Genomic DNA, 8,973 nt, shown 5'->3' with positions numbered 1-8,973 from the left:
TTCTTGTGCATAAAATGCGACTGTTGTTATTTTTTTTAAACTGGAAATCATCCTTTTAATTTTGCTTTATGAGATCTGTTTGCCACTTTTGTATTCTCTTGCTCTGAGTAACTTTCCATCAGTCCCAGGAAGCTGCATGGTCCCTTCTCCTTCCATCCAAGAGTTCTCTCCAGGGTTTGAGTGCAAATAACCCCGTAAGGCTGATTTTCTGCCGGCGGACCAACCCAGGGGTTGGGAGGACAGTGACTGCGGGCTTGTACCTGGGTCACCAGAGACTGGAAACTATTTCTGGCACTATTCACACCCCCGTCCCTCCGCACAAGTATTTTTGGATTGGAGATGCTCTCCCGAGTTGCCAAAAGGAAGATGACAGAAATGGAGCTGTAAATGGCTCAGTGACCGCTGGGTTTGTGTTTGTTTTGCAGCTGAGGATCCGTCCACGTGTGCTGCCGGTCTGCTCGCCTTGGGGGACACGACTGAGGTCCTGACGCTGCCCAGGCATCCAAAATGGTCATGCAAAGACACCACCTCACCTGTGCAGGGATAGCATTCGCTCTCTACCTTCATCACCTCGTCAGCGCCATCGAAGTCCCTCTGGACTGTAAGTTATAGTTTATCCCTCGAAAAAATCCTGCTGGAGAGTGAAGATGTGCACGGCCCAGGTGGCTTTCCTGGTCCAGTTTAAGGTTTTTGTTTCTGTCATTTGTTGGGGTTATTTTTCTTCCTAAACCACATGCCCTCTAGAAAGCCACCTAAGTCACTCTGATTTAGTTCATCTAGCTCAAAAGCTGAGTGAAGGACTCAAAACCACATACCAAAATGGGACAGAGCACCCAGGCTATGCTGGTGAAGAAATCTGGTCCTGGCAAGTCTTCAGCCTGTTGATTTCAGCAGAGCATCCCAGGATTCCTGATGTTCCTACTGATCACGGACAGGCTTTGGGATGTTCCTTCACGGAGGACGTGAGCTCGTTGTTCATCCGCTTGGGCAGGTCCCTGAGGGCAGTGGGGACACGGGCAGTGTCCTGCAGGGAAATGGCATTTTTCTCTCTCTGTTGGGAGTTTTCAGTTAATCCAGATGGGAATTATGTTTTATTCAGAAGAGCCGGGGGATATGGAGCAAGGAGGAAGGGGGACACGGGCTGATGTTTCTGCTGAATGGGCATCTTCAGGCCAGCGCATGGGAAACGCATCACTGGTTTGAATGCACTTGAGAAGGGGGAGAGCTGCTCAGCCACTGTTCTGGAAAGCAGTTTCATAATTTCTTTGTGTCCCAGCTTCCTCCTGTAGAGGCTGTTAATAATAATCAGCCTGTCGCTGCAGGGAATCTTTTCCGACAGCGCAACGCACAGAAATCCTCCAGCGAGCAGTGCGTTAGTAGGAAAAGCACGGCTTTTTGCCGGGGTCCGAGTTCAGGCTGAAGTGCCAAGGTTGCTCTTGATGGGAGAAATTTCTACCCTGTAGGTTGTTGCCCTCTGGAGTCCTGGGTGTGCTGGCTGTATCCGTGGTACCCCCAGCTGATCCCTGACTCTGGGCAGCAAAATGGGAAGGAAAAATTTGAGGCAGCTGCTTTTGACTGAAATTTGTAAACAGCTGAAGAGAGAGGGTGGGAAAGCTCTGATTTGTGATGGAGAATATATCCTTATGTTACTTAAAAGCATGGGGAGGGGGTCCCAGCGTTGAGTCTCTGCTCTGGTCTATTCCAGATTAATACTTGTTTCCCGGAGCCGGCACTGTGACATGCGCAGGCACTCTTGTGCCCAGCAATGGGGATTTTATTTTGATGCACACAGCTGGGCAGTTCCTTCAGGCCGGGCTTCATTTGCACCTGTAGTATTTCAGAAATGCAGGCACCCAGCATGGGAATGGGGTCCAGTGCAGCTGAACGGGTCTGCAAGCAGCCGTCTTCTGCCCTTTCTTGTGCTTTGCATCGGGGAAGGGGTCATTTTGCTATGGAAATGTAATATGACCTCAGAAAAGTAAGAGAAATGCTGCTGGCTGGTGGAGAAATGCCCAGTGCTCAAGCAGCTCATGATTTCTCTAGCCTTCTCCTCCTCCCTGCTGCGCAACACTGAGCAGCTGGAGAGCATCGTCCCCTCCAGTGCTGGTGGGAAAATTTAAGCTTGCCTAGGAGCTTTTTCCCTATTCCAACCCTAACAAGTTTTCTTCCTTGAATAAAATCCTGCCTGCTCATGTCCTGGGGACAGGATATATACATCTCCCTATAGTACAGGCACCTTCTCGGAGTTTGAGCATCACCTAAAAAGCCAGCTACGGGTTTATCAGGCACAGAGGATATGTGTCATGACTCAGGGGGATGAAGCTGAGGGGGGGGAGACAGGGTAAGCCTGGCCGTGGGGAAGGGGGGAACGTTGCTAAATCCTGGGACCATCAATGCCTGCAGGTGAGGGGTGCGAGTATGCCTTCTTTTGTGCCTGTGCACCCAAAAAACCCTGCTGCAGAGGCAGCCGACAGCTGACAGGAGTGTTCAGTAGCAACTTCTCCCACGTGGACAGTAGGTAGGTAGACTAGAATATGCTTGAATCATGAAATAACTTGTGTGTAGTATTTGCAAGCCCTCCAATAATTACACGTGTGTGTTTGTGATGTATATAGGTTTGTTCTTCAATTAACCTTTTTTTTTTTTCTTCATTATGCTTTCATTTTGGGAATAACAGCAAATATTCAGAGCGAATGTAAGTGCCCCCCTCACCCTCTGTGTGTCCGTCTCCCCTGCATGGCCGAAACAGGGGGCTGTGCGGAGCAGGGGCCGGTGGGGGCTGTTGCCTGGCACATGGTGCACGTGGGCATCGTTGCCCGCTCCCAGCCGGGCTGGCCAGGGTCGGGATGAGCCACTTCTGCACAACCGGGCATGGCTGGGAGAGGCATGGGAGGTGCTGGAGCAGCTTGGGAGGAGTGCTTAGGCTTGGCTGCTTTCCCTGGAGCAGGTCTACCAACCAGACAGTGCCTTTGCAGTGCGAATCTTGTTTCTGCGGAGACTGAAGCCACATCTGGGAGGAGAGCAGGCTCCTCTGCCTTGCACGAGCGCATGTGCCAAGCTCAGCTCCACGTGCTGACATGTTTGCAGCAGCTCTGCCCTTCTGAACACCAGTGCTGTGCTCCTCTGGGGTAAACTGGGGAGGTTCTGAGCCTCTTTCTTGCACTGGGAGTACCAGTAAACGTCTTCCAGTGTCTGGCTCCTCGTCCCAGCCCCTCTTTTTGAGGTGCACAGCCAGGATGCCTTTCAGTCTCATTCAAATGACCTGAGGTAGCAGGAAGATGTAACTGAACTTTCTTAATGAGGCCAGGATACCAAAAAGGAGTCTGAACAGTGCCAGTGATTATGGGGTGATGAGTAGCACACCCCTACAGACGCTCATGATAATTTCCTCAGGTGTTGAAGGGCTTTAAACCACAAATTGCATGTCCAGCTTGGGGAAGAAGCTGAAATCCCATCAGGATCTGCTGCAGGAATGGCAGAGAGGGGATGCACCCTCTTTGCACAGCCCTGCTCATGGCTTTTCATTTGCTTTGCAGTGCCTCAGCCCCCCACGATCACCAAGCAGTCTGTGAAGGACTACATCGTCGACCCGAGGGATAACATCTTCATTGAATGTGAAGCCAAAGGGAACCCCGTTCCCATGTAAGTGCATCTACGGCGCTTGTGACGCTGAAGCTCTGCTGTTCGTTAGAGCTGGTCCTGGAGCAGCTGCCCTGCGGTCCAGCTGTGCCATTTACACCATCAGCTAATCCAGCTGTTGGCGTGCACAGCGCAGGTCAGGATCTCACTGGGTAAATATGGTGCACGGTTACAAATTCAAGCTCTCCCTCATGTTCCCAGTTTTTCCTGGACGCGGAATGGGAAGTTCTTCAACGTGGCAAAGGACCCCAAGGTGTCCATGCGGCGACGGTCGGGGACGCTGGTCATCGACTTCCACAGCGGCGGCCGGGCAGAGGACTACGAGGGCGAGTACCAGTGCTTCGCCCGGAATGACTACGGCACTGCTCTCTCCAGCAAAATCCACCTCCAGGTTTCTAGTGAGTAGCGGCAGTAGCAGAGGGCAAGCGGCCAGGAGCCCCGAGGAGAGCAGCAGGGACAATAGTCCCTGCATCATATGAGATTTTGTAGAAGAGGCATGGAGAACAGCCAGTGCTCAACCACCTCAGCCTGCTTCATCTGTTACCTGTGTTGGGATGTTTCCAGGCACAGGACCGAGAGGAAGGCGTGGGGGTTATGGCTGTAGCTAACAGGGAAATACTCAATAGGGATTTAAGGGAATCTTGCACGTGTAGAGATGAAGTTTGCATTGAGGCCGCTCCATCGAAACCAGGCCAGGTCCAGCGGGAAGCAGTCACTCCCCTGCCTTCCTCACGCAGCGCCTTGTCTTCTTCCGGCAGAGTCTCCCCTCTGGCCCAAGGAGAAGGTGGATGTGATAGAGGTGGATGAAGGCGCTCCGCTCAGTCTGCAGTGCAACCCGCCGCCTGGCCTGCCCTCTCCCGTCATCTTCTGGATGAGCAGCTGTGAGTTGGGGAGCCCCCGTCCCACCTCGAGCCCCGTGGGCAGCCTTCGCGTCACCGGCAGCGTTTATTTAAAATAACCATGTTTAGGGTCGTTATTGCCAGTTCAGAGCTTGAGGCACCCACCTGTGGCTGGGATCCGGGGTTTGCTCTTCTCCTTTGTGCGGGGAGTATCTGACCTGCTCCGAATGCCTGTTCTCCCCCGCAGCCATGGAGCCCATCCACCAGGACAAGCGGGTCTCCCAGGGCCAGAACGGTGACCTATACTTCTCCAACGTCATGCTGCAGGATGCCCAGACCGACTACAGCTGCAACGCGCGCTTCCACTTCACCCACACCATTCAGCAGAAAAACCCCTACACCCTCAAGGTGAAAACCAGTAAGTGTCGCAGCAATCGCTCCGAATGGGGCTTCTCTGGCATCTCCTGGGCAGGGTTTTCCTTGCAGGCACCTTCTTTCTGTCCTTGGCAGCACTGAGACCTACCGGGGGAAGAGTGGCTTGCTTCATTTTGTTTAGGCTGGTACAAGAACCAGTTTGGACAAGGAATGACAGTCCCCTGGCAGGGAGGGGGTGGCTGGTTTCCCTCCAGCATCTCTGAGCTTCGCAGCTTCGCGGGTTGAGGGCTGCAGAGGTGCAGGTATCGCTAACTCCGTGTCTCTGAGATAAACTGGAAAGCGTTTCAACGCAGATGGGGCATTGCCCCCGTGTTTAGGGAAATGTATACTATCAAGTGATCATTCCCTAGTTGGAAATAGCCTTGGTTTGCTCCAGGTTTATGTGCTGGTGCTGCAAGGGAAGGACTGAGTGTGTGTCAGGCTTGCACAGCCCAGGATTTACCTACTGACCTGGAGCTGTTGTTCAGCTGCTTTGCTCTGGGACGTGCTGGCAGCGGGGGTTTGAGCCTTCGGGCTCTGAGCGTGTACACGTGGGCCACGCTCAGCGTGGCCAGCAACCTTGATCTCACCATGGTGAAGAGCTCCGCTTTGGGGGACAGGAGGAGCACATGCACAGCTCTCTCCCTTCCCATGGGCAGCCCCAGCAGTCTCATCTCCAGAAACGGGACTGCTTGGAGGAAGGCGAGTTCCCGATGCCAGCTGGCTGCTGGGAATGCTGGCAGAGGGGAACTGGGCATGGAGCTGCAGGACACGAAGCTGGTGAGCTGCTGCAGGTCCTGCAGAGCCTGGACTCTCTTTTGAGGGTGCCAGGGGGGTGCAGAGCAGTCAACACAGAAACAGCATCTCTGGGCCCCAGTCGTCGGGTGGGAGCCACATCCTATTCCCAGTAAGGTCCAACTGGGGGGACGGGGCAGTGCGTGCTGGCAGAGGCACGGCTGTGTTTTGGGGAGCAGCTGGCTCTGGTGTAAAGCAGGCACAAGGCACTCCCGAATCCTAGCGTTGGGAGCTTGATTGGATCTCGCAGCAGCTTAAATTAGAAGTAACGCTATTAAAGCAACGTGAGAAGCAGACGGGCCCTGGAGTGGTGTGCACATTTATTGTAACAGCTCCTCCTCGGCACAGAGCACGAGTGGAGAACCAGCAACATAAATATTACCGACAGGCTCTTTGCTGATGGTTTTTTGAATGAATCCTGAATGTTATTTGTCTGTTTACAGAGCTGGCCAAACAATTCCAGTGCTTACCTGCTAGGGAAGGGCCAAGTCCTAAATTCGTGTGAGCTGGAGAAATTCTGGTGAACAAAAGATCTGGGCTCATTTGAGCCTCCGAAGGCTCCAGCCTGACGTATTTGTCAAGCTCTGGAAAAAAGGTGGAAGAAATCCTGGAAGATTTCTGTGCAGGCAGATACAAGCTCCCCTCCTGCCATGCTCAGATGCCGTCACAACATTTTGCTCCCAGGCGATGTAGAATTGGCTTCCAATTAGGCTGGACCCTCTCTCTTAATTTTTCCCTTTGGAAACTGTATTATCAGATGCAAACGGCACCCCACGAGCTCCCCAGAGGCCCTTATAATTTAAAGAACTGAGGCTCTAATTTCTCATCAGTTGCGATATGAAAAATCTTCATACATTCAGCATTCAAAGGAGAGGAGCTTGTATTTGTCTCAAGCCACACGGATCAGCTGTCCTTAAAAAAACCAGTTCACCAGCTGCTGAAAAATCATTCCGTGGATTGTCATGCTCTTGGATGCAAGAGAAAAAGGGAAAGGCTGGGGGGAGCGATGCACCGTGCCTTTCCCTGCAAGGAGTTTCACTGTTGTACCCAGGTTCAGGCAGCTTTTGGGTGTCTGCTGCCGCTGCCCTCTCTCAACCCCCTCGCACACAGCCCGGGTGTGTGGCTGATGGCTTAAGGCTCAGGGCAACAACTCTGTTGTAGCCAACAGAGCCTCTCGCATCATGACACTGTGACAGGGCTGTGCCACATTCCGGTGGAAACCAGGACGTTCTGAGACACCAAACCAGTATTTCAGGGAACGGTGTGAGCTGAGGGAGGGCAGATCCTCCGCAGCCGCAGGCCAGGATGGAGCATCCTCCATCTCGCCGAGCGCGGGGGGCAATTAGCCTCCTTCATCAAGCAGAGGTGATGGCTGGTGGGGGTTGTCAATAAGCCAGAGCAGCGTGTTTTGCATGAAACACAATCTACTTTAATTACCTTGTAATTGAAAGGGAATTTACAGCAGATTATGCTTTTAGAGCCTAATTATTATTATTATTATTTTTATTTGTTCACCGTGCCTTTCTGCATCATTACGCTGCTGCCGAGCTGTGTCCAACCTATGCTTTGATAAAGCAGCCGAGTATGTTTCCCTCATAGTTAACAAACTGAGAGAAAAAACAGTTTTCTTCTGCAAATCAAACTGAATTTTTTTCAAGGATACAAACGTCATTACACCAAAAAGAAAACCATTTCAAGGAACTGTTTATGATACAATTTTCATACATTCCTTTGTCCCCCCAGCTCGTAGGAAGGAAGCAGTCCTCTTTTCCTCTCCGTAATTGCTGTGTTGTTTGCCCCCAAAGGCAGCCCTGCTTTTGTATCCCTGCTCTTCCCTGTCCGTGTTGCTCTTGTGTTTTGGGAAGTTATTTTGTCCCCCCCGCCCCGCCTGTCCCCCCGCCCGCTTTGCGGCACTCGAGATGCTCACGGTCTTTTGTTTATTGCAGAGAAACCCCATAACGAAACGTCTTTACGAAATCACACTGCCATGTACAGTGGTGAGTCAACGCTGGCTTCTGGAGACCTTCACGATTTAACCTCCTCCTGCCTAACCTGACTTACCCCCTCCGCGCTAACCGGGCAGCGAGCGGCCGCGTTCACAGCATCGTCTGCCCTTCGCCTTCTGCCCACGCACCCCTGTGTATGCCCCTGTCCCCCTGTTTTGTGGGTTGTAGCCTCAAACTTGGCAAAAATGGGTGCGGTCAAAGAGCCGAACAGCAACAAAATCCCCTTAAAGTTTCCACAACTTAAAATTATCGAGTTTTTAGCTAATTAACTGGATAGGCAGAGCCCAGCTGGAGAGGCGTTTGCATTAATAGGATCTGGCCCACGTGGAAAAGTCTGGTCTTGCTTCCTTGCTGAAGAGGTGGCCTGTCCTTGGCTCCTGATTTAAAGATCATGGAATCATGGGATGGTTTGGGTTGAAGGGACTTTCAAGCCCACCCAGTCCCACCCCTTGCCATTGGCAGGGACACCTTCTGCTAAAAGGTGTCTAAAGACCCTCTATCCCTCTTCTCTCTGTCTTCAGGAGCATCCGTTGGCAGCGACAGGGAGAGGAGCACTGAGTTTGCTCACAAGGTGGGGGGTTGGTTTCTCTGTGGTGAGGATGCCCGTGAGTTGGATGCTTTCGCAAGGCTCTTGCCCTTTCTCTGGGCAGGGAGATTACTTCTGGAGCCTGTGTTCGCTGGGAAAAGCCCATCCCAAACCCAGAAATCATGCTTCAGGCTCAAAACCACGCGCTTCCCGCGGCACTATCGCTGCCCTGAGAATAGATTGGAAGTGACCCGGAGGTGATGGGATAATGTGGGCAGAGCAGGCAGCAACAGGAGTTTGAAGGGGAGTGGGGAGATGGGGCTGTTCGCGGGCGATGCCGAGAGCACAGGCGCTACCAGGGATGTGATCGCCTCACCAAAGACCACTGCAGAGTCTGACTGCCCCAGGGCCAGGTGCTGGCGTGGGCAGGGTTTGCTTTCTGCCCCTCTTACCACTTATGGGGGCTGGAATTGTGTCCTACAGCGAAATCCCGCTTGGTTTCCCAGCCAGAGCCACAGTTTGCTTAGTGCCTGGCACAACCCAGGGCACATTTTCTTCTTCCACAGGGATTTTTGGCAAAAAGGAGTGCTTTTGCCATCTAAGAGCAGAGGGGGTTGGAGCGGGAGATGAGGAGGAGGTGCCAGGTGCGGGCACTGGGGTTGGGGTCCCCGGTGGGAGTGCCAACGGGGCAGCCTGAGCATCCCTTCCCTGCCAAGGGAACCGGGGTGTTGGCAGCCAGGATTAGGAGGTTTCT

General features: G+C 52.7%; 1 protein-coding gene across 7 annotated transcripts in view; it reads left to right on the top strand.

The window, feature by feature from the left end:
• Positions 1 to 507: 507 nt before the first annotated feature.
• NFASC (neurofascin) overlaps positions 508 to 8,973 on the top strand; it is a 51,397-nt gene continuing 42,931 nt past the window's right edge. For 4 of the 7 annotated variants that reach the window (XM_010157049.1, XM_010157055.1, XM_010157054.1 and 1 more), the window contains exons 1-6: positions 508 to 601; positions 2,678 to 2,695; positions 3,537 to 3,642; positions 3,841 to 4,037; positions 4,398 to 4,520; positions 4,726 to 4,896. In XM_010157049.1, coding sequence (XP_010155351.1) covers positions 508 to 601; positions 2,678 to 2,695; positions 3,537 to 3,642; positions 3,841 to 4,037; positions 4,398 to 4,520; positions 4,726 to 4,896 — 709 coding nt within the window. Of the gene's footprint in view, positions 602 to 2,677; positions 2,696 to 3,536; positions 3,643 to 3,840; positions 4,038 to 4,397; positions 4,521 to 4,725; positions 4,897 to 7,633; positions 7,685 to 8,973 lie in introns of all 7 variants that reach the window. The other 3 variants (XM_010157052.1, XM_010157051.1, XM_010157048.1) reach the window with 2 other exon arrangements.

Source organism: Eurypyga helias, unplaced genomic scaffold, assembly GCF_000690775.1.
Source record: "Eurypyga helias isolate BGI_N326 unplaced genomic scaffold, ASM69077v1 scaffold12378, whole genome shotgun sequence".
NCBI classification, from domain to species: Eukaryota; Metazoa; Chordata; class Aves; order Eurypygiformes; family Eurypygidae; genus Eurypyga; species Eurypyga helias.
Note: the sequence above shows the minus strand (reverse complement) of the source record. Positions and strands in the feature narration are given on the sequence as shown.